At 45.7% G+C, this 25728-nt stretch overlaps 1 protein-coding gene across 3 annotated transcripts in view; it reads left to right on the top strand.

The window, feature by feature from the left end:
* Window positions 1–21666, top strand: part of LOC108498584 (vascular endothelial growth factor receptor kdr-like) — a 137151-nt gene extending 115485 nt beyond the window's left edge. For all 3 annotated transcript variants that reach the window (XM_017817472.1, XM_017817463.1, XM_017817454.1), the window contains 6 exons: window positions 3150–3249; window positions 3836–3941; window positions 5500–5624; window positions 5874–5952; window positions 8515–8609; window positions 16386–21666. In XM_017817472.1, the coding sequence (XP_017672961.1) occupies window positions 3150–3249; window positions 3836–3941; window positions 5500–5624; window positions 5874–5952; window positions 8515–8609; window positions 16386–16590 (710 nt within the window). In that variant the 3' untranslated portion in view covers window positions 16591–21666. The remainder of the gene's footprint in view (window positions 1–3149; window positions 3250–3835; window positions 3942–5499; window positions 5625–5873; window positions 5953–8514; window positions 8610–16385) is intronic.
* Window positions 21667–25728: the final 4062 nt, after the last annotated feature.

Genomic DNA, 25728 nt, shown 5'->3' with positions numbered 1-25728 from the left:
CACTCATGGTGCAGAGAGTCGGTGTCTCCTGGAATTTCAATGTGCACTGTTCAAAAAGCAATCAGAGATAATTATGTAAACAAGCAGTGCCTGCTCGTATAACATCAGCATCTTATTATCCTACTAAAATAAAACCAAGATCAAAAGAGGGCTCCCATATCCAATGCATGCCACATCTTTGAGCATTTTGGAAGAGATTTTCCCTGAGGAAAACATCATGTGTAGACCTCACACCACATGTTTCAGCCTACATTTCTCCCAAGCTGTCTCAGCATCCCAAATCCAAGTTATCAGGCATATCACATAGTGCAGATGAAGTGCAGTGGTGAGTGGAAGTGGAAAAAGGAGAGTTCCCTGCTTTTATGATCTGAGCTGCCTCTAGCTGGTAGAAAGCCAGCACCAGTCAAAATATAAACTACCAAGAGATCCTTCAATGAAAAATTGTTCTTAGAATCACTGAATGCTAAGGGATTGGAATGGACCTTAAAGATCATCTAGTCCCCATCCCACACACCTCCCACTAGACCAGGTTGCTCAAGGCCTTATCCAACCTGGCCTTGAACACTGCCAAGGCTGGGGCATCCACAATCTCCCTGGGCAACCTGGTCTGGTGTCTCAGCACCCTCACAGGGAAGAATTTCTTCCTAATATCTCACCTAAATCTCCCCTCTTCCAATTTGTACCCATTACTCCTTGTCCTGTCACTATTATTCTTCTTTGCCTTCCTTGTATTTGCTCTCACCAACACGTTGCAGTGGATATGATCAATGATGTAACCAAAGAGAGAGCACTCAGAAGGTGAGCTCCAGTGGAATTCTCCATCCCTCCTCACCCCATTTTCTCATGTTGCCCTCAAGGTCTCCATCCCAATCACTGTATTTGCAGGATTAGTTCTTATCAGTAAGATAATTGTTGAGCCAGGTCTAGCCAGTGGTACTGAACAAACTGAAGGGTTTCTTCTGCACTGGGAATGGTCCTGTGGCCATTCATCAAGGCCTGACTCCATTCAGCTCCTCCCAGTTCTCCATTCAGGTCCTCCCCATGGAAATCATGATCACTATGGCACAACAGTGGCACAGTGTGGTTGGCAGTCAATGAAAAAGGCCGTCTCTTCTCTAATGAGGGGGGTTTGTGGTGTTGCCCCTGGTCATCGACAGTGTAGAGCCAGGCAGACCAAGTGAAGCTCCTCTGGAGAGGCTGTTGAACTCCTGTTGAGTACAGGGGTGTTCAGGAAGCCCCAGTCCCTTCTCAAGGTTTGTACAGATGCACAGATGCAAAGACAAGCAAGTGAAAGTCAGGAGAGGTACGCAGGCAGCAGTTTGGTGGCTGGGACACTGTGGGAAGGTGACACCACAATTTCTATCTGTCTATTTATTCACAGGGATCTTGGGAGGTGGTAGAAGCCTGTTTTGAGGCCTTTGGCTAATGAGTGATGCCATGTGAGCTGAACAGTGGATTACCAGGTTATTCTGACAGGTGAAAGGCAAGTCTAGGAAGGCAGATCCAGATATAAAGCAGAAGTGATGCTAGTGACTATCTCTAACTTACAGAACTCCTGGAAACACTCCCAGTACTGTGACCTGCTCCTTGCACATCCAGGAATTTCAGATGTGCTGTGGCTGAGCATCCCTGAGCCTTGGATGTCACTGGAGCCTGTTTGCTGTGCTGAGGTGCCCTCTTGGGAAGCTGCCAGGATCTCAGTTCCCCATGCAGAGCTCTGCAGACTGAGCAAGCAGATTCATGGAGCAGAATAATTCTGGGAGCAGCCACGTTTTGGCACCCTCTTGGCTGCTTTTATCCAAGGATTTCTGGTGTGCTTGTTGTGCCCCCAAGTGCACAGCACATGATGGTGTTTCCAAATGGGGGGGGAAATAGCAGGAAATATGCAGGAATGTTATAGACAGTAGATCATACACAGATTCCTCAAGGGCTGGATACAGATACAGATTCCATTCAATCCTCTATGCTGAGACTTGATTAAATTGTTTCCAAATTCATCATCCAGCTTTTGGATGCTAGAATGTGCAAGACAAGGTTGTGCTGCATGTGAAGCCTTTGCTGAGGAGGAGGGGAGGGAAGTTTACAGATCTTTCAGGTCTATCCCAGCAGGCTCAGTAACCTTTCAAACTTCAGCACAGACTTCTCTTGAATGTTACCTGTGAGGTCTGGATTACTCAGATGCCAGAGCACTTTCCCAAACTATATATTTGTTCCCCTTATTTATGGAGCACTGGAGATGTCATACAGCAAAGAGCATAACCTCTGAATAGCTCATTAGTTGAGGAGCACATTTAATGCATTTACGCCAGTTCCTCCTCTGTAGAGAACCATCTGCACAGGTAAATGATGACTTTTTGATTCATGTTCATGACTTTTGGCCAACTTTTGTGCAATAATACAGTGCTACTGGTCCCTTCAGAGTGCTCCACCTCTGAGAACAATAACAGCTGCCACGAGCTGCCCTCTCAGGGACAGTAACACTCACACTGACACTGCAGTGGCCCTGAAGACACTCTGAACACATACTCTAAGAAGCAAACAAGGCTAAAAAGCTGCAAGGTCATTTTCAAGGAAGTTTTGCCTGTAGGACTGGATAATACACACAATACTCAGTTGGTGAAGCACAATTCCACACCTGAGGTTGAACTGCAGGTTCTCGGGGCCTTCTGCAGGAGCCAGGTGCCCACAGCTCCCTCTGCACCAGCCAGGCCAGAGATTCCAAGGCAAGGCAGGATGAGCAGGACTGACTGACTCTGTGTGCTCACTCTGTGCTGGAGATTGGCAGGCTAATAGTTTATTGAATGTAACCAACTGAACGAGCTGGAACTTCTCTACCACTGACCAAGAGGTCATTTAAAGTCTCAAACTAATAAAATTTAGTTCTCTTCTGCCCTATTTTACCTTGGAGTTGTCCTGGGTGTATCACAAATGTGGAGGACACACTGTGATTGAAATCTCTGAAGAGACAGAGTGAGTTTCCAAGCAGAACGTGTAGACGGGAGGTAACTGCAACTTCTTTGCTCAGGCTCCTTTTGCTGCCAGACTCTGGGTAATCCCAGATGCTCAGCGGAGATCACTGATTTGTCTTTAATTCCCTGGGCTGGGAAAGAGGGACTGTGCCACTCTGAAGCCTCTCATTTCTCCCCCAGGTGCCTCCCCGTACCCTGGAGTGCAGATAGATGAGGATTTCTGCCGGCGGCTCAAGGAAGGGACCCGGATGAGATCCCCAGAGTACTCCACCCCAGAAGTGTAAGAGCTCCTGCTCGTGTATTGAGAGCTGACACGTGTCATTTAAGTATTAAAACTTGATTGTGTTCAGGTGAAGAGGGGGAAGGGCACCTCAGCTATTTTGTATTTTGTTTTCAGTAAATGCTGTGGTTGTTCATACCTTGAGCGTCCTGGTAGCACAGACTAATGCCAAGGACAGGCCAAGTCAGCCTGACCTTTGCCAACAACAAGATGAACAGGTCCACCATGTGAGCTGTAGTTCCTGGATCTCTGTTCAGGAGACCCCTGTGTCTACCTTGACTTCTGGCTCTGGAACAGAAACCCAGCATCCATAACCATGACTTATTTCAGCAATATCACAGGGCCCAGCAGCCAGATTTGAAGTTGGGTGAAAACAAAAAGCCTAAAGGCTCAGCTGAGGCAGAAGGATGGAAGCCAAAACCATCCCATGGGGGAACTAGAACAGAATTCAAGCACATGGAGATCTGAGCCTGTCCTAACCCATAACCACCCAAAGACTGACCAAACCAAGCAGCAGGGGAATGAAACAGTCTGGAAGAAAAGCTTCTTTCCTTTCCCTTTCTGAATCCCTGGGGTTTTTCCCTAGGTACCAGACAATGCTGGATTGTTGGCATGGAGATCCCACCGAGAGGCCAACGTTCACCGAGCTCGTGGAGCGCCTGGGAGACCTTCTGCAGGCCAGTGTGCAGCAGGTACAGCACGCCAGGCTCCCTCTGACACGCGTGTTTGTGTTGATGTGTTGGTGTGTGCACGTGGATACCTGTGTGTGTGCAGCAGGTACAGCACACCAGGCTCCCTCTGACACACGTATTCGTGTTGATGTGTTGGTGTGTGCATGTGGATACCTGTGTGTGCAGCAGGGAAAGGCTGTTGGACACCAAGATTACCTCTGACCTCACAACAGAGGTCACAAGGAAAAAGGCTGCTAGGATGATTAAAGAAAATGGTAACTATGCAAAGGGGATTATATTTTAAAACTAGATGTCTGTCCATCCATAGCAGGAGAAAGTTACATTCATTAGAAAAAGGCCCAGTTGCCCCTCAGAGGAACAACAGTGCTTTATCTCACCAACAGTTCTAATTAGATTCCAGCACAGTAAAGCCTGTCTGGGTGCCCACCAAACCACCCCATCACTGCCCTTCTCAGAAAATACAATTTATTACCAATAAATCAGAGCAGGATAATGAGAAATAAAAGTAAATCTTAAAATCATCATCCCACGCACACCTCCCTTCTTTCTGGTTTCAACTTCACTCCTGATTTCCTCCACCTCCTGAACTTTCTCATTTTCCAAGATTACGTCCACCAGTGCTCTTAGGAGCTCTACAATTATGCAGTTTAAAGCTCTGCGAGTCAGTTATAGCATTATTAATGTCATAATAGTTAATTCAGTTGTTTTCTTCTTCATTAAAAACAACCAGAAATGCAATTGTCAGCTTAAGAAGAAATCAAACAGCTTCTTCCTGTTTGTAAACAACTGTAGTGGAGCTGAGTTGAAGAGGGCTCAGTCTGCAACATTAAGAGCTTAGGACTTTTATTCTATAACCAAAGTAAATTAAGGAGACATAAAAATCATGATAAGGGAATAGGGCATTTAACTGCTTCTCAAAATTAAAAACAAAAAATAAGCAAAGAGAAATTTGGACAAATAGTTTCAGACCTTAAAGGCAGAGTCATTTCTGGGATTACTGCAGGGGGTGATAACAATGCAGAGCTCATTATGATTCCTTGGAAGGACAAGAAATAAAATCCTTCCAGGCTCCCACTTGAAGGACCAGCTCTTTCCAACTACAGCTCTTCCCAGCTGAAGCTGAACAAACCCAAAAAGTCTACACATAGGCAATGTGCTTTTACCAATTCCAAACTCTGTTCATGTCCTGTCAGCCCCAGGGGTTTGGGAATTCCTGCCACTCCCTCCCTTCTCCAGGGTTTAAACTTGGGTTTAGGTGTCCCTGAGGGCTGTCCCTTGGAATTCCCTAAGAGGCAATGACAGTATAGAGACTGCTTTCCTGAAAGGCAGATCAGTGTCCTGCCCCTCCCTGAAGGTAGAATAGCCTCACATCTGGAATGTAGGAATGATGTAAGGAACATCACAATCACTTTGAAGAAACATGATAAAGATAAATTGAAATAAAATCCAGTCCTTTCCCAGTGTAAAGCTCTGTAGAACACCAGAACCTCTTACACTGAGATGCAGCACAAAATGAACTTCACCAGCTTTGTGATCTTTCCTGTTATTAATTATCTAGGATGGTAAAGACTATATTCCACTGAACATCACCCTGAGTCCCGATGGAGAATCCAACCCCAAAACTTGCCCTGTGGAAGAAAACTTGAACCCTGGAGTGAATCGCTGGAGTGCAGTGGAAACTGGGTGAGGAAAACTGAGACAGGGGTGGGAGGGAGGGAAGGATTCCCTGAAGCTGGGCACTGTCTGATGTCCTCTCTCAATAGTGCTGGTTAAAGAGTCAGACAAATTTGTCAGGGTGTTGGTTATTAGTTACAAAGGATGAAATAAGAAAACTGGTCCAGGAGGCTGAGCTGGGTCAGGGTGTAACTGAGCCACCACGTGCTGCAGCATCTGCTTGGGTTTGGGGCTGACCCCTCCACTTTACTGTTGCAGTAACAACAGCAAGAAGAGACCCCTGAGTGTGAAGACATTTGATGAGGTGCCAGTGGAAAAGGAGAAAGTGATGCATGAGGTAAGTGAGGTGACTGCCTCATTCCCCACCAGGTTCACAGATCACTCATCACCAGCCCCAGAAACACTTATTAGAGCTTGTGAAATCTATTTGGTAAGAAACAGCTTTAAATCAACCAGAAGTTTTGGCCCTGGCATCTCACACACAGGTCTGCGTGACAACTAAGAGGGACCTGCATTTTACTTAACAAATAATTTAAAGAGAAGCTCATGTGTGATTCCCCTGGCTTTGATCAGGCCAAGGGCCTTTATATTACATATTTAAATATGTTTTTCCACCATAGGAAAGTGGCAGCTCATTTAAATGAGGCTTTTTGAGGGAAATGTGTCCAGAACACATTCAGGCTGGCTGAGACAGCCAATAACTTGGTGGGGATGAGGGTGTTCAGTTCTGGGTAGACAAGACCAAGATTCAAGATCCTGCTCTTGGTCACACAAAGTGAACAGTGTTAAAGTGAGAGTGTTAAAGGGTTTAATTTTCACTCCAGGGGAAAACAAAAGCTTGTTTTGTTTCAGAATGATGGTTCTGCTTGTTGGCTTCCTCTGAAACTGCAGGTTGGAGGGGTTTTCTTTCTATTTTTCCTTCCGTATTTAAAAAAATCAGAGACCAGCTCCTGGATTCCCTGGATGGCTCAGGTACTCCCTGGCTGCAGCTCCTGTGCTGCCCACACCCTCTGCCTCAGGGGCACGGTCTGTGCACCAAGGAGGGGTCTCTGTGCTCCAGGGATGCCTGAAATGGATCAAAGTTTAGGAGGGAAGCATGGAACCCTCAGGAGAGTGCCTGGCAGAGGAGGAGGGCAGGGCTCAGATGGTGAGGAGCAACTCAGAGTCCCTCTTGGACAGAGCCAGCCCCCTTAGGGAGGGTCAAGTCTCCAGCTCCAACCTGTCCTGGACATATTTCATGTCCTTGATGAGTCCATTGCTCACTTGTTCTCTGGTCAGCACAAATTGAGGCCCATTATTCTCTGACATTTTGCCAGCTGTAATTTCTGTCTGTTTATCACTGCATCTCAGGGATTAGAAGGCTCAGAAATTTCTCAGGCTCTGTCTCTTTCCTCCTGCAGGATAAAAATCTGTCCCTCTAAATCACACAAAGACTTTCCTACACCCATCCAGTATCAGTGAGAGATTACTGCTGCCAGCACGAGCATCACTTGCCCAAGTACTCCCTGTTCAGGGCATTTTAAAGCAAGTCCTTACATGAAGAGGGAAAAGTTTCAAAAAAAGGGTAATAACACATCATCAGATCAGAAATAAATGTGATATTTCAGTCAGGATCTTTTAAAGCCAAATTATGGTGTGGTCTGCTCTTGGACAAATTAAGTGCACTTGTGTTGCTAAAATTATCTTAAATATCATGACATTAAGAGACATTAGGTCATTATTTCAAATAGTTGCCCAGGATCTCTCCAAGTGCTCTACCACACCTTCCTGGAATTGTGCCACTTATCTGCAATATCCCTGTGGATATTGGTTTAACAGACAAGTGTAAGGGAAATGCAGAGCAGCCCTCAGATAAACTGCTCCCGGACCATGTGTTCTAAGGGAAACAGTCCAGATAAAAAACAGAGACAAGCATTGTTCTACTGAGGCTTTGACAGACCTCGTTAATTTAGGATTTTACTTTATACTTTGGAAACCAGTTTCTAAACTGATCTTATTAACGACTGATATATGCCCGAAGTATTTATAAAAAAAGCTTTTGCTTACTATTTGTTATTTGCTGGGATTATTTTTTATATTCCAGTTAGTTTGACTGGTAAAATAAGACTAACTAGAGTTTCACTTCTATGTTGGAGTCTTTTGCTGTCTCAGTTTGGACAAACACACAGACATGCAACTGTCCAGCATTACAAAAGATTTCAAATGCAAAGTAACCCCTCAGAATATTTAATATTTTTAAATTGCTTAAATTGAGGACTGTGGTGCCTGAGAACTTGTACAACACTTTGTACAAGGACAGCTTGATCTGAACTGCAACCTAGAGGCTCAGCTTTCAGTGCAGCAGAACCACAACCTCAACCTTAACTGGAACCAGGACAGTTTTGTTGGATGGCTCATAAAAAATCCACAACCAAAGGCTCTGTAAATTTGCAAAGCACTTGGATTTGCAAAATGCTTCTGAACTCCCACTTCCTTCAAAATTCAGGGTTCCTAAAAGTGTGTTTTTAGGAGGTATTTAGGGAGCTTTTTCTTGGAGGAACCCAGCCAGAGTTCCTGGATATATTCTCTCTGAATTCAGTCTGTTTGTACCTCCATCCCACGTACATGGTACCCATATGCTTAATATCAATTTCAAATTGGAAAATGTCACATTATTTTTTGATATTTTTTCATTTTAAGGCTGCTCCTTCCAAATACAGATCAAAAGTTTCAGCATCACAGAAACAAGGGAAGTGTTCTGGGGCTCCAGAGCAGCATTAGAGCTCTAATCTATCTAACAGGACAAAAACTGATAACACAGGCCCTGAGAAGGGAATATTCTGAAGGATTGGTGGGCCCTGCACCAGGCCCAGTGCACAGGTCCCAGTTTATCACTGGTGTTCCTTCCTTTTCCCCTCAGGAATCGGACAGTGGGATGGTGCTGACGTCAGAGGAGATCAAAAGCCCCAAGAGGTTGGAAATTCGTTCCTGGCCCTACGGGATCATGGCTCTGGCGTGAGTACTCAGGGCATCTCTTTTTAAAGGCAGTCTTCCATTCAGAAAAGGCTTCTGAAATTTGAAGTTTTGTTTCTGACTCCAAAAGGGAAACTGCTGGACTGTCCCAACAAGCTAAAAGGAGTTACAACTCTGAATTTCAGCCCCATCACCAAAAAACCATGGTTATTGTACTTGGAGACCAAGGGGCAGAACATTCTGCAAATGGCAAGTGATAGGAGCAAAAAGGCTGAGAATATACATATTTTAGCTGTTTCTTGAGGGCTTTTCCAGTGTTCTTCTTCACTGATGGAACATAGTTTGAAGAACTTGATTTATTCACTCAAAAAATAACATTTATGATTATACCGGAGTGTATATTTAACTTGGACATGCAGAGGGACTGGAACCTGTGCAACTGGTGGGACATGAGTGAAGTTGGGGAGGTATGTGCACAGTAAAAGATAGCATAAGCACTGCAAAGCAAGTACATTTACCAGATTGCTACATTTATTTTATCACCACAGTGAAGAAAGTCTTGCAGAGAACTCCCTTGATCCCACCACCTCCAGGATCCCAGGAGTTCTATTCTCAAGCCTGGTTTACAGAGGTTATTTGTGTTTATCCCTTTATGTTCATCCCTTCACAGTACAATCACAGAAGAATAAAAGCAGATATTTAGGTTTTTGGTCCCAGTTCTTTGTATTTCAGTAACAGTCCCACAGGCAGAGAGGTGACCTAGTAGTGAAACAGGCCTTCTCCACTTTCCTGACAATAGGAACCCATTTTACTGATTAAAATGTCAACGGGTAGAATTTCAAAGAACAGCTGCCCAAAATATAAAAAAGAAATGATTCTGTAGCAAAGAATTCCATGTCTATTCAGTTAATTGAGCTAATTACACTTTTACTGAATTTCCTGGAGTTTCCTCTGAAAATCTGTTGGTGAGATTTGGATTAGTGTCCTCTGTCTTAAACTCAGTGACCTTTCCCACCAGAGCAGTTCCTTGTTCTACACCAAATCACCACTTTTCTACATTAAAGAGAAATTATAGATGAGAAAACCCCTCCTGCAATTGTGGATATTATGGGAGAGTTCCTGTCAGAGTGCCTGGGGAGAGTGTGCCAGTGTTTTGGATGGAGTGGCTGCCCCACTCAGAGAGAAAAGCAGAAGGCAGGAGCTGCCTTAAAACCATCAGTTCCTGGATGTTTGGAGGCAGGAGAGGAGGAAAAGGGAGTTTACATGAGGAATTCTAGGCAACACTAACAGGGAGCATGCAAATGCTCTGGATTTTGCTGGATAGGAGTATGACTTCAGGACTAATGTTGTCCAGCAGCATTTCCCTGTCCCAGCACTGTGGCAGGGCTGTACCTGGTGGGATTAGCAGAGATCTGCGTCTGGCTCCATGTTTTGATGCTGTGCAGAGGATTCCTGCCAGCACAGGGCATTGCTATGGAGACCAAATGGCACTAGCTCTGAAAACAGGAGCTCAAATGTCAGGAGCTGCATTAGTGGGATGCTTTACCTGGGCTGATTTACCTCCTTTTTCTGCATGATGCCACATTGACACAAATCCAACACATACACACACAAACAGTCTCCCTGAGACAGTTTATCCTTTTAAAGATTCCTGTCAGTCACCTCTGACTGCTGCTCCCTACTGCATTTCTCCCACTTGGATGAAGAGTTGGCAAAGGCAGGTTCTCTCTCTGCCCCTTCCAGGACTTCTGCTGAAATTCAGGAATATCAACATCCAACAAGGTATAGAAAAACACCAGAATTCCATAACAGCCTGTTCTGTAGAGATTTCCAGGAAAACCTGAACAGCTGTCAGGCCCACTGGGAGTGAGTGGGAAGTGCCATGGCCCTGTCGGGGTCAGTGACGCCCTCCAGGTGGGTTCTCCCCATTTCCAGCCCACACTTCCATAGGGATTCCATTCTGCATGAGATACCTGATCCTTCGTGTGCCAGCCAGGCCCTGGGAGACCATTCCAAGGAGCTGCTGTGACAGCAAACCCTGCAGCAGCTGTTTGTTGTCCCCTCATTCCCAGGGCTCTAATTCCCATGGGATGGATGGACAGAGGTATGGTTTTTCTTGGCCACATCCTTCACCAAGTGCTTGAGGTCCAGCTGAGACAGTGATTTTGTCAGCTTCTTTGTCCTTTTTTTTTCACTGTGGCAGACTGTCATTGGCACAGATAACAGCTGGAACACAGTGCAGAGCACTCCAGTGCCCTCTTGTTTGAGGACAGGACACCCCTGCGTGCTCCTGCACTGAGAACTTGGAAAACAAGCCTCCAAAGCATTTAGAATAGTCTGGAGAGGTCAGAAGGGATGTGGGTTTAACAGGGGAGATAAAGTCACCCTTGTTAATTGTGTATCTGTCTCTATCAAAAACATTTACCCTGGATCCTTTTCAAAGTCTTTCTTTTCTAAAACAAAACTGTTCAAAGGCTGAGCATGTTTTCTAAACCAGGGTGGCTGCATTTATTATTTTTGCCAAAATCTTGCTGTTTATTTATCCTGCATTCATTCCTCTGTGGAGTGTAAAACTTGCCAACAGTACACACCGTGTAGTATCAGTGTCAAGAGTTTATTGAAGATGAATCTGATACTCTGGGCCTGGGACCGCTTTTAGGCCAGACTAATCATTTCTGAGCATTTTATAGCTGAAGTAGAAAGTGAGAGCAGTAGCTGCAGTGAGAGACACAGACTGATTGGGATAAGGGAGCCAGCATTCAGGGAAGCACAGAGACCACAGAGGGATTTAATGCTGGGATGACTCTCAGCTCCTAATATTAAACAGGCTGCAGCTGAGCACTGCTTTGAAATTCTCCCAAAGACTCTATAATCAAATTATTGTTTAAAATTATAAAAGGTTTGATATCTGCTCAGTTGTCCCATCCCCCACCAACTCCAGTTCTCCTCAGCTGCTCTGACACTGCTGATCTGGTTCTGCCCAAGGCCCACAGCACCAGTGGGCTGAGGCTCAGCTGATCCTCTCTGGGCTCTGGATGCTGCACCCAGAGCCCATCACTGCCTTTGCTAAAGCCAAACTGAACCTAAGGCAAGTCAATACTATTGAAATGGATGGGGTTTGCTCTGGAGCATCAGGCACTCATGTCCAAACACAAGGTGCCCCCCAAAAATTCAGCCTACCTTGGGCTGGAATCCTTTTCATGCTCAGAGAATAAGACAGGAACCGTCTCTGGGGTTCGTAGGGCAGAACGTAGTTAAAGAAGAGTTTTCTTCTATGATGTTGAGATAATAAATATACTTACTGTTGTGTCCTGCCCCTTGCACTGTGACCTGGCCTGAGCTCTCCAGAGTAGAACTTTGAATGAGTAGCTGCTCAGGAGTTTTGCAAGCCCCTTTTTTTTCCCCAGGATTATACTTAAAGCAGCAAAGACTAAAAGGAGAATTGTGCAAGGCTGTGGTCCCCAGTCTGGGTTTGACTGTGGTGCTTTCCATCTCAATGCTTTTGGGGACATCTGGGCAGCTTGGCCACGCAGGAGGGGACACAGACTAAAGGAGTGGGTGGCTTTGGCCTGTGAAAATTTTATGTTACCTGTACCTTTTTTCTAGAAGTGTTGAAAACAACAACTTCCTGATCCCAATCCCTTGAGCTCTCTGTGCCAGCACAGTCCTGATGCACTGATAGTGCCAGAGGGGAACCCAGGATGAAATTCCTACTGCACAGCACTCAGTCTAAAATGTATCAAAGCAAACTGTGAATCAGTTATAACAACCAGAAGAAAGAATAAGCCTTTTATTTCTTTAATTGCAGGAAAATTAAAATAATTTTAAAAAATAGTCACTCTTACTCTGTGCCTCATTAGACACCTGTGAAAGCTCCTCCAAAGCCCTGAAGCTCCTACCAGGTTTTAAGAGGTGTGATCATGAGACAAATGGCTCTGCTTTGGCAACAGTCAGCCCAATTTCTCATCTTTCCATAAACACACAGCCAGAATTCCTACATGGACACAAAAATCTATTAGTTTTTCCCAGTAAGGGCAAGATATTTGGGCTTCTTATGGTAAAGCAGTAAGAGCTGCTCCACAGCACTTGAGGAAGTTCTGCTCTTGGTGCTGGAGGCCCTCCCTTCACAGAGGGATTTTCTCTCAGTCATCTCTCTTTCTCCAGGCTCCTCTTCAAGTCATTGACCCCAAAATTTAGACTAATAGCAACTGGCTCCCTCTCACGTAAAATAAACAGCTCCAGTAATGATTTCCCAGCTCTTTGATGCTTTCAGGATTTTTCTACCTCTAACCAAAATCTCTGGTTCCCACAGAAGGAAGAAAAAGCCTCAGTAGGTCATTTAGGCCCTCTGACTATTGCAGGATTATCCTCTGTGGTATCCTCTAAACAACTTCAGCACCTTCAGGAAACTCCAAAAAAGTTTGTGAAACATTACTTAATATTCAGGTTAACTTTTTCTACATGTAATTCATACTGTTTTCAGCTTCATCTGTAGCAGGAGACCTGGCAGAGCCCAGGAAAAGGGGAGCTGTTAATGGCTCTAATTCCCCCTGCAGTGCCCTTGCCCAGGCTCCCAGCTGGGGCTGACCCAGGGGCACAGCCACAGCCACCCCACACGTTTGTGCCCACCCAGATGGGCTCAGGGTGCTCAGGCTGTCTGCACAGCCCTGCCTGCACAGCCCCCCCTCAGCTCCCAGTACTGCCTTCCCACCCCTGCCTTCCTCCTCCTCAGTCGGTTTTACACCTGATAGACTCCACATGGCACCAGGCTGAGGGACCTGTGGAAATACAGACTGGATGCAGCAGGATTTGCTGGGAATTACCCCCGTCACTCTTAGGGATTTGCTGATACCCTTTTGCATTCTTTTAGTTTCTAGTATTGGTTCCTCCAGAGCCGTCATCACTTCTGTACTGCCCCAGAAACCTCCCTGGCTTGGAGGAATCTTTCTGAAAGACAGGAGCCCAGTGCTGTGCCTTGGCCAGCTCCAGTCTCAGCCCATGGAACAAGGCTGGAGCAGCTCAGCATGTCCTCCATGTGACCCCCCCCCCAGCACCCCACAGAAACGTGTCCAGTGTGACAGAGGGTCCTTTAGGTTACCAAATCTGTTTGGGGTCAGGGAATGGCTAAGTTCAGATCTCCTCTGGCCCCTTACCCTGCCCCACACAGGCCACACGAGTTCTGCAGGGGCAAAGCAGTTCACAGGTGGTCACTGTGTAACACATGCTGGGGGCAGTGAGCAGCTGTTCCAGCTCCATGTCCTGGTATTCCACACCTCATCCTTGGCACTGTGCCATGGTGGGACTGGCCTGGGCTGGCACAGTCCCAGCTCTGAGCAGATTTCTCACCTATTTGATCACCTTTGAGCAGCACTCGGGAATCAGAGGCACAGGCAGTGAGGAAACCCCTTCTGGGCAGTGCAGTGCCAGCCCAGCAGAGGCACTGAGCCACAGAATGGCCAGCTTAGCTTTTAATGACATGATTTCATTACATCCCCACTACCAACTTCTGCAGCTGCGTAATTGTGTGATGAAGCAAATCAGATCCGTCACAACTTGTTTCTTGGTGGGGCTCAGGGAGGATTTCTCTGTCTCACACAGGGCAGTACAGTGGGCTCAGGGCACAAAGGGGCTTTGCTTTCCTCTGGAGCACCAGGCACTGCCCACCCCGAGAGCAAGGCTGAGCTCTTATGTGCTGGGGCAGTTCCTGTGGAGCAAAGGATCTCCCAAGGACGGATGGAAAAGGAGCTGCACCCTCATCCCAACACACAGCCCAGCATAGGCACCTCTGCTGCTGAGCACGAGCAGGGCAGACACAGTGTCAGGGACAGGAGCACTGAAGGGGAAAATGCAAAGCCCTTGGACAGCTTGAACTAGGAAATGCATTTAGGTGAAAGGAATAGTTTTGGAAGTCAATTGCATTTTAGTCTGTCATAAGACAGCCAATGACAAAAGCTGCTTCTGACCTCACTCCCCAGCTTTCTGTCTTTGGAGCAGACATTGATGTCAGCACTGAAGAGTCCTTCAAACACCAGCCCGATTCCAGTGCTGGGTTATTCCCAGATATCCAGTCTCCTGACCTACAGGGGCACAAACCCAACAAAACTTGCTGAGAGTCTACAGGGGACTGAAAGTTTCCCATTGTGGCCAAAGTAAACCCTACTAACTTTTCTTTCCCTCCAGCACTCTGAGATGTGCAGGCTGGGGGCCAAGTTAAACAGATACTTTCAGGCTTCTCTCAGGCTCCACTGACAGCTTTAATACCTGGCAAATTGGAGGGCAGAGCATCCATGGAATTGACAGGAGTCAATAGAACTGAGCAACAAAAAGAGAGTTACAGGAATAAACAGTGAGGCAAAGTTGTGGTTCAGGTGCTCAGGCCAGGGAAGAATCTATCTGCAGAGAAGCTGTATGTGTATAGGAAGGGACAGCTGTCAAATCTATGGGATATGTAAGAAGTTTCCACTCAGGTTTTTCTCTGAACAGAGAGGAAGAGCTTAGATTGTGAAAGCAGAGTGTGCTGCATTTTTGTCAGAGTTTTCAGGGTTCCTATTTCTTTTAGAATTTCTGCTTTGCTACTCCACAGGTTTGGTTCCAGTGCCTTGTGTAGGTCTGAAAGCACAGGAACAGCAGCTTTGCTCTGTAACCTCTGCCTTTGCACTGCACAGAACCCAAATTCATCCTAGACATGCAAGACACGGTGGGCTGGCTCTTACAACAGCTCAGGGCTCCTGGATTCATTTCTTAGAGACAAAGCTGGAGATGTAGACATGCAAAATAAGTGTACTGAATTTTGCACTTCTGTGATGAACTGTTGCTTATTCAGGTTTGGTTTACAGTCATTAAAATGCAGCTTTATGCTGTGATGGGTCTGTGACTGAGGCTCGTCCCAAAGAGCTGCACTTTAAAGAGTCCTGAGCAAAGTGCAGAAGATTAAAAACCACTCTTATATTGGGATCCTTTTGAGAACCAACCCTAAGTTACCCAGGCCTCTTCCAGTGAATTGCTCAGAGGGAAAAAAACAAGGTTAGCAGAACATTATTTTTAAGGCAGCCTGTGACAGAAAGTACCTTTTTTCCTCCCCACAACACTTGCTGTTCCTCAAGGGCACCTTGTGATACAAATCCTCTCCAAGCTTCTCCTGCTTTTAACACTGAGGTTGCTCCATGTGCTGGAGGTTGCTGCTCTCCATCCCCTGTAATGAGGGAAGGCAGCAGGAGAGGAAACTGCTCCCTCCAGCAGCAGCAGCCACAGAGGAGCAGCTGGAACTCTGCACAGTGCTGCCCTTTGCCAGGGATTGGGAAGGGCTGGGCAGTGCAAGAGAGATTTAGCCTTGCACTGCAAGAGTGTGTTCAATATGCACCCTTCCCTTCAGTATCATTTTAAATTACAGTCTGTCAGAGATTACTCAGTATTTCATCCTTTATTATACTTCAGGAAAAGTCATAGCCTTCAGTTCTGCTTTCAGAAAAGTCAAATTTTTACTGACCTGTGTCAGAACAATGAGAGAGAATATTGTGGCATGTATAGGACAGGTGCCTTTATAACTAAGAGAACTGAAATGTGGTAAGATAAAAAGACAGGGCAACACAGCTCTTGGATTTACTCCCAAGGCTACTTTTAAAACACTGAGTTATTCAAAATACCTAATTCAGTTCCCTTATCGAAAGAGTATGATTGTCACTGTCTTACAGGGTGCTGCAAAGGAGAGTTGAGATGATTTATATATTTACTTTTAAAAAAAGCATTTTGACCTAACTGCACACAGAGACCAAGGTTGATGAGGCAGGGTGGATATATCCCGTGGTTTGTTCCCCACAGGAGGAGAGCTGTCAGCAGGAGCAAGGAGTCCATCCTGTCTGACCATGAGGCTGTCAAGTACCAGCCAGCAGTGCAGGTAGAAGAGGACACCATGGATTTCACACTGGAAGACTCTGTTCTGCTGCCCATGGATCCAAACCTGGAATGCCACAGCCCACCCCCAGACTACAACTCCGTCATCCACTACTCGTCCCCCCCAGTGTAACCGCCCCTGGCACAGGCTGCACCTCCAGCCCTGCTGCATCCTCTCGTGTCTCCAGGCCTGCATGGAATGGAAGGGAAATCTCACAGGACAATGGTTCTGATGTGAATAGAAACATTTGAAGAGCACCTCCTCTGTTAACTTTAAAGGCCTATTGCCACACATGCAGTAAATGAACATTCTGTTCATCAGAATTGTAGGGAGGAGCTGTAACCCCCAACTCTGCCACTCCTTCCTGGCTGGGGCTGCTCACTGGCATTTGCAGATCCACAGGTTCCTTCCTTCACCTTTTACTCCATAAGAGCCATGTCAAGGTAGTTGTGAACACAGGGTTCAAGCTACTGGCCTAGGAATTGCTTAGTCCAAGGATGGAAGGGATCAGTTATAAACAGAAGCCAAACACACCAATGCTTTGGGTTTGGAGAAAAGCCAACATTGAAGCACTGTTCTTAACTTGGGATCTCGCCTCCTGTAAATATTTCTGAAATATTTTTGAAATCCAAGATACCTTTGTTACAATTTTAATTTAATAATTTCCACTGCCCACAGGATACACTTCTGAAAATAGTATGGCCCAGAGAAAGCTGGTAGTACTTGTGCACCAGGAGGCAGGCTGGTCTTTTGGGCCATCAGGGAACACAGTGGGCTTAAATTTGCTTCCCTGGGCTTTCTCCTTGCTCAAACAGCAGTTTTTTAGCATACATGCAATAGGGAGCCTTGCTGGAGATGCATCTGTAGTGATTGCAAGGCAAATCACTGCCTTAAATATGAACCTTCTTAAGCTTAAGCAGAATTTCCCAGCTCATGTGCACATGTTTGTGTGAATGTGCACAAAACACTCACTGAGAACACGAGAGTTACACACAAACACACATGCCTTGAGGCACCAGCAGGGCAGCAGCATTTCTCTGTTTCCTTTCTGCACACAGGCTTGTTACTAAAAAGAAGCTAAAAAAAACCCATTTCCTTTGGATTCTGTGGCAAACGCCCAACAGTTTGATCCTGGGAATATGAGCCCATGCTAAGCTGCAAGTCTGTGTGCCACACATTTATCCCTGGCTGCCTTGCCAAGGTAAACACTGGTATGATATTCAGTGCCCTCTGCATCTGAGCCCTTCCTGGGTTCGTGGTAATCCTGTTGTAGCAGGACTGAAGGGATCACAAATTGTGCCATGGGAGGAATTCACAGCATGTTTCCTCCAGCCCCAAAGCTGCCTGTGGGCAGGTCCCCTGCACACCCCCTGCATGCCCAGTTCCCCTGTACACCTTGCCCATGCTCACAGCCCCTTCAAAACCCAGCAGTTAATCCTTATCATTTCACCTGCTCTGTAACAATCGGAGCTGACCTTAAAAATTTAGGAAGGGAAAAGTCTCCAGGTTGCAAAGAGAAAAAGCAAGGATGAGAAAGATGTTCATTGACAGTCAGAGTTGTGACCTCCTGAGTTATAAACCTGGGCTATAAATGGCTCCCTGTGCAGTTTCCTCCAATGTCTGCACAACCTTCCCCTTTTCTTCCTTGATTTGACTTCTTCAGCAAAAAAGACTTTTTCTTCAGAAGTCAAAGTAGAGGGGGGAAATCCAACCCCTGCAAAACGATTCTGTTACCTTGGCAAAGACAGCTGAACACCCCCACAGCAGCCAGCGAGCTTTGCTGGGTGAGTGGTTACATGGGCTATGCTGAAGGAATCATAAACAAGCCTCGGGTATGAGCAAAGGGGAAAACAAGTCTCCAAAGCCCAACCCACGTTAACTGTGAACGCTCAGGCACCTGAAGGGTGGGCTCTGGGGAGCTGCTCTGCTCCTTCTCCTTGGCTTGCAGTCAGTGCAGTAAGGAAATCACCTGCAGTCCCCCAGGAGCCCCCTGCTCACAGTGCACCTGCCAGATGGGGTGGGCTCTAGTTGCTTTGGGGTCATTTTGCACTGCTTTGCATTTTAGCACCTGTGTATTAAGTAGAGCTGGTTGTATAAGAGAAGAAACTACTGGGAAGGAATTCATCTGATGAGCCCCAGAAAGCTCATTGGATCTGTTTCTCATCAAACACTAATTATCTACAGCTCTGATCAAGTAATCAACCACTTCTTATGGAAATAATTTATTCATGAGACAAAAGGAAAAGGAGGTACAGCCAGTTCGTGTGGCTGAGCTGTTGGTGGCATCACAGTGAGGTGTTTGTTACTGCAGGGTAAGAACAAGATGTTTATAAACCTTTACTTGCAAACTTTAAAATAAGCACATGTAGGGCAAAACCTGCCTGTTTGTGATGAAGAATGGGAAGCACTGCTGGGAGGACTATGTCACCTTCCCAGTCTCTGAAGGAGGAACTGTCGGGGTTTCTGGTGACCTTGCTGAGCCCAGAGGAGTGAGGAGCTTGTTTGGACCCACGTGGAACGTGGGGAGGTCCTTTGTGGCTCTCAGGAACCACATCAGCCCTTCTGCATCACCTGGAGGGTGTGATACAGAGCAGAGGATCTTTTAAAACCCTGCTTGCACTGACAGCCCCCCAGATCTGCAGGCTCCTCTGCAGTGGCAGGATCAAACATGTCTGGAGCAGGACTGAGGGCTGCGTCGCCCTCCGAGAGCCCCGGCAGTGAAGGGACTGAACTTGGGCAGCTGTTTCCAGTGTTTATTTCGAGTGGAAGATTTTTTTTTCCTCCTTATAGTAAATGTAACAAGCAAAAGTATTGCCTGAAAAGTATTATTGAACATATGTCTTCTATTTTATTTACTAATATTTTGTTTGTCCATTTTCTCTCCTCCCTTAATTTAATTATTGTTCTTTTCTTCCAAGGATGTATATAGTGTACCCAGTAGCAACAAATATAGTGATTCATTTATATGGTAAAATGTGTAACATTTTAGTCCAAAGAGAAAGAGATACCCAGACATAACAGAGTTAAGTATTGTTACTAAACATTTCACTAACGCTTGCAGGGCAGGCTCCAGTTTACAGTGCCCCACCAGTGCCATTTCAGAGCAGTTCTCTTGGCTGGGAGTGTCTCTGCCTCTCATTTGTTCTCCACATTATTTAGTTTCAGTTAGGAAACAGGGATCTGGAGGAATTTGGCAGGTTTATCTCATTCCTGGAAGTGTCACCATGTGGCTCCTGTTTTAGGTGAGGAGTTTCCAGTGCCTCAGTTTTAACTGAAGGCTGGTGTAGTGGCCAGAGGGTCAGAAGGGGCAAGTTGTTTAAATGATGTGATGTTTATTGTATTTTTGGACTTCTCAGGGATTCTCACTCACTCCTGTCTGCCACCTGCCTTGTCTGGGCTGACAGAGCTCAGTGTATCTGCAGTAACCTGGACCTTGGTTTCCTGTGGTGGTGCTCACTCCTGGATTTGTGCTCTTGGAACCCCAGAGAAAGAGGGCAAAGGAGCTCAGAGCTCACCAGAACTGTTTTCTCTCCAACAATCCCCTGCCACGTGGGTGTCCAAGGAGAAATGCCTTCAGCTGCATGTTATTGTTCAGGCTGGGGTTTGGAACAGCCTGCTCTCCTGTCCCCTCTTTTCTCTATTTCATCTGCTCCTTGGGATGTGCTCTCCCAGGCCCTCTGGGTTGCTTTGCTCTGCCTTTGCAGTGAGGTCACCTATAGGATCATTTCACTCTCCTCTTTCCCGGATGTTCTGTGCTTGCAGAGGCTGATCTAGATAATCTAAAGTAAGCTTTTTTCACATTGAATTTTTTTCAATATATAGCCAAGGAAAAGTAGGTTATCTTAGTTTGTCTGGAAGCCTCTGTGTGTCCTTCCCTGAATGGGAGAAGCTTTTTTTATCTACTGATTTTTCAATATTGGTGTCTGGAGCAATATGAAGGTTGGTGATTGTGTGAATCTGATCGTTCTCTGAGTCATTTCCTCAAACAGTGAGGTTTCTTAAGGTTCTTCCAAGTCATCCTCATAGGAAAGGGGTCCTAACCAGGATGTGGGCCCGCAGTATCTGCTCGGGGTATCAAGGAAGGTCAGATAAAAACCCAAAGTCTGAGTAATGGTCTCGAACGAAGCCACTGAAAGCTGAAGGTGAACACATTTAGGCCTAAACTGCTCTGCTTGATGTCCCACCAACACCAACCCTGCTCCTGATCCCCTGCCTGGCAAAGACCAAGGGTATCCCAGAGTGTCCAGGCACTCCTTACACCCTGCTGGGATGGCAGCGGCCGTAGGACCCTGGAGCTGGCCAGTCAAGGTCTGACTGATCTCCTCAGGGATCCTCCGCTGGAGCGCTGTCCTGTCTCATTTTCAGGTTGGATCTGGGATGTGGGCTGGGGACCGTGGTCCCTGTCTCCCATCAGGAGCTGTTTGCAGGGACCAGCACCCCCAAATAGCTGCAGAACAGGGTAAAGCACTGTTGGGTTCTCCTGAATGCAGGAATTACCTGGGATCAGGGTCGTACGCAGGGATCAGCCTGGGATTTTTTTCTTACCATACAGTGAATGGAAAACTCAGAAAGGAGCAATAATTCTTTTGTCCCTCCCTGCAAGTGTAATGGCGAAACCCTGGGATCCACTGTCCTGGGTTTACACCACATCACATCACGAAACCCAGCAGTTGTGACTCCAGCACCACCTCACATGAGGGAAGTGCAAGAGGAGTTTGGGCTTTGACCCTCAGAGTCAGTCTCTGTACAGGGGTTGGCCCAATCACTGGTTGGTTTGTTTGACATTTATTCTTTCCATATTTTGTTAAAATAGGACAGAAATCTTGCTGGGTTGGGTCATCTGGGATATGATGTGATGCCACGAGGGCTGTGGTTGCTGGAAGACCAGTGTGGGATGTGCTGAGCAGTGCCCTGTTCTCCTGCCTAATCCTCCTGTGCCACCAGAGCTGGCACATCCTTATTACTCAATTCATTTCTCCTTAGACCTTGAGTTGTCAAAGCAGCTAAAGAAAACTGGGAAAAGCCAGTAACTTGAGACTTACAGGAATAAACCAAGTGTCATGTAATCCTCCAACCACAAGGAATGTTTGTCTGCCATGTTCCTGTCTGTCTGAAGAATGTATGCACTGAAAACAATGCTTTCTTATGTAGTCAAAATTGTACTGTATCTATTAACCAAAAAAATAAAAAGGATTCTATATTTATACAGCCCAGGGCTCCTTTTTGTCATCTCTTGGTTTGAAGAGCGTTGTCCTTGAAGCAGAATAAAAATAAATAATGCAACAGTTTTGAAAGGTTTTTACAAGGCATAGATCTCTTACACATTTCTACAGGGGTTCCAGAGTTAGGACAGACCTTGGCACACTGTCACTGCTCAGAGGGAACTGCCCACTGCACTTGTGTGGGAGATTCAGAGACCTCAGGAAATGATGGGAATTTGCTGGAGAAAAACACCAATGCAGCTGCTGCCAGGAGCAGTCCAGGAAACACAGACACTGCTGACCTGTTACTGTTAAAATAAAGAAATAAATGGGGCTCAGAGAGAAAATAGAATCAGAATCCTGCATTCTAAAGATGACCCACTGGCACCAAGGCATGTCAGTACATCAGTCTGTGCAGATAATCTGCACAACATGGGGGCATTTGGGGGTTGTTCACACTCAAAACTCCAGAAATCGTGTTGGATTTCTCTACCCATAATATTTTAAAAAGAACACAATTAAATAAACATTTCCCAGTGCACAGCCACAGTGATGTTATTAAATTCCCGTTTGAAGAAACTGCACTGCTGGAATACAGAATATTCTGTGCTCTCCTTTTGTAGTGAAAGTTTAATATTTAGAATGCCAAGGGGGAAAAAAATCTCCCCCCCAATGCAAGAGCAGCAGACCTGCTGCCACTCCCTCCCCAGCTGCATGGTCTTTCTGGAACCCTATTTCCCATTCCCCTTCCCACTTTGGTGGCACAGTTGATAACAATCAGCAGAAAGAATATGAGATCTTTGCAGATTTTTCCAGACTGATAAATACCAGTTTCTACTTGTGGCTTAAAATAAATACTGTTATTAGAAAAAAAAATGTTGGAGTTTCAGAGCCATTCTTCCATTAACAGTCCTAAAAGTTACCAGGCTGTGTATTTTGTTAGTCACATTAAAAACTATGGAGCACTCAAGTCACTTCAAACATTTTAGTTTCTCTTCATTCCCTGTTCCAAATAGTCCTAGAAATAAGTGTCTAAATTATACATGTCATTTGCAATGCAGCAATCTCCTTTCATCCCCATAATGAGCAAGAACATTCTTCTCTGTAAACCATGAAATGTTTTAGTTCCTTATGTAAGGCATGAGTCACTGCGATCACCGAATGCAGAACTGCCTTTCTGGGCAAACTAATGTATTAAAGAGAGGAAACAAAATATACAAAATTAACTCTGATTTGCTTTTAGCACAAAATGTGAATTATTAATCACCTACAGCTCAAGTTACACTTGTGGAAGGTAGGCTGCTATGACATGGCATGGAAAAGAATTTGGGGAGAAAAAGTCCAGCACTGGGAATCCAGAAATTTGAGGTTTGCTCTTAGGTCTTGGCCAGGGTGTGTAACTTTTGCTGTATGTAGTGTAAAAGGTTTTTGCTTTTACAGCTCCAGCACATAGAGAGACAAGATCAGACAATCTCAGTATAAAGTATTGAAACCTGGTGGTTTGGGTGATAAAAATCCCAGGAGAAAATAGGGACTGGCAAGAGAAAGATTTAGGAATGAGATAAGCAGATTTGGTGGTGGTGACATTAGAAAGGTGAGAGGAGAATCCAGCTAATTTCCAGTCAGGTCCTTGTTCCTTCCTCCCATAATCAGACTTATAAGGATTTATAAAGTGCAAATACTTGGAAAGAGTGGAAAGCACTTTTCAGTGCTTTGTACACAGTGAGGCCATGAGCAGCAGATAATAATTTCAGCTCAGAACCTACGCTCAGCTTTCCAGGGATCTCAGCGCACATTCTAAGGCTGGAATTTCAGCTGGTTGCAGTGGCACACGGAGTATCCCCCTCTGAGTGCACTGGGATGAGCTGGCTCTGCATGGGGAGCACATGAAGCCCTACCAGGGCCATGCATCCAGCCCTTATTTTACCAGTTCTGGTGAGCCCAGTTGTTGTCACAACCTAGTGGGTTTGAGGCATTGAAAGTTGGAGAGGAGAAACTGCTCTGTTCCAAATTCTGAAGGGACTCAGGAGCCAGAACACAGGGAATCACAGTTGTGGGGATTCACTTCGTCTCCCTCCATGTGCACTGATGCACAAAGCGAGACCAGTCTGTTCCATTCCTCACTGCACTCAGGGAGTACTTACTCCATGTCTGCACCAACCCCAAGGGCAGAGGAATGTGAGTTCTGAATACTCCTGGTCCATATTTCCTTAAGGAGCCTTTGAGACAGGACTGAAGGGTATTTCAAAATATAAGTTGTCATAATAGCAAATACCAAATGTGATGAAACAAATTAGAAAACTTCCCATATTCTTCCTCTGTGTTTGCCACTCCTGATACTTGGTCTGAGGACGTGACCTACACCAGACCGTGGGTCTGAATCCACTTCTTCACATATGATAACACCCAGGAAAGCAGAAATACCCCTCTGGGGTTTAAACTGTTCACCTTCGAGGTGCCAAGACCTTTCTTCAGAGTGTGAGTTGAGCACAGAGGAGATGAAGAGGGGGAGTTGTGCTGTCAGTTCCTCCCTGGCCCAGGAGCACCCGTGAGGAGCTTTAGTTGAAATGAGAAGTTACAACACGCTCTGAAAAAAAGGTAATGCAAGTAACCCAACGTAGGCAAACACAGCTGTTTGTCTTCCTTTAATGCAGGTGATCAAAGTGTGGTTTTACCTGTCCTAGAAAGGGTAGAAATAGATGTCTACTCTTGTCTAAATCCGTGGTAAGGATACTACAGGATTAAGTCTCTCTCACACATACTTTCTAGGGCAAATTGCAGCTACACAGGGGGTTTGCTCAGTTCAGTGATTTCACTCCGAGGAGGATCTGACCCATCCAAACAAAGGGAAAAAACCTCTTTCAAATATTAAGTGACATCAGGAACCTTGTAAAATTCAGCGAGGACAAAACCTGCCCTCGGGAAGGACTAAACCCTCAATGCTGGGACTGACCTCAGACTGCCCAGAGCCCCAGCCCCTGCTCTGTGCAGGAGGCTTGGCTGCAGACCTCTTGAGGTCCCTTCCAGCCTGAAATATCCAACGGCCAAGTCTGACTCGTTGTTTCACCCTCCTGTTTGCCCGTGCAGTGAAATCCTCACCCAGGCTGCCCTTTCCAAATGTCAGTGCCCAGTTAGCTAGGGGGTCAGGGACTCACCTGGAGCCTCGGCTCAGCTCTGAGAATGATGGAAGGTCTGCTAATAGCTAATGATTTTTTGTCTGCATCAAAACAAAAGATGCAGCAACACTGCCCTCACATCCAAAAGTGAAACAAAACAAATGCCATTATTCTGGTGTAAAAACAAGCCTAAGTTGGCTTTTCTAAGAAAACTCACAGGCAATTTTATCTTATGGCTTCATAGACACCCTTCTGCCTTTTGTTTCTTATTGATGCTACTCTGCCTCACTTGCCAGATCACAAACAGTGCTCATTGTGCTCTCTTACCATCGTTTATCCATTTATCTCACCTAAATAGTGACATTAGACATTAGCTAATCATGGCCACTGTATTCATTGTGAACTGCCCATTTCCCTGAATTTCTCCAAGTCACATTCTTACCAAAATCCTCTGGAAGGGCAAGTCTCCAAAATCAAATCAAATTTCTAAAATCATTATAGAAAGTTTTTTAAAACCTCAGAAGAGTCTTCTCCTTTGCAAATGAAGCAGGAATTTTGTTTCTCTAAGGTCATGCGAGGGAAAAGAGCACCAGGCATCCATCAATAATCCTCTGTTCCCTGTCTGAGTCACACATGATGAGTGTTTCTCCTTTTTCCACAATTGTTTCTGTTCATAGTTGTTACTGTGAAAACTTTGCAATTTCTAGCTTTTTTCTCTTGTCTTCCTTTCTTCCCTTGTAGCATTGTTAAAGAAAAGCTCAAGCCTGACAGCAGGTAGGATCAAAGAGTCCACGAGCATAATGAAGTCCTTGTTTTGCCACTGAACTAAAAAAAAAGTAGCCCTGCAACTGCCATGTGTAGGCCTGTGCCTTCTGCCCTTCCAGGATGAGCAATATCAGCATGACTTTTTAAAGCCAGGACTAACACGCAGTGATCCTCAGGCCCAGCAGAAT

The sequence above is a fragment of the Lepidothrix coronata genome, unplaced genomic scaffold, assembly GCF_001604755.1.
Source record: "Lepidothrix coronata isolate B3197 unplaced genomic scaffold, Lepidothrix_coronata-1.0 Scaffold2, whole genome shotgun sequence".
NCBI lineage: Eukaryota > Metazoa > Chordata > Aves > Passeriformes > Pipridae > Lepidothrix > Lepidothrix coronata.
The sequence above is the reverse complement of the archived record's forward strand: the minus strand, read 5'-3'. Positions and strand labels throughout refer to the sequence as shown.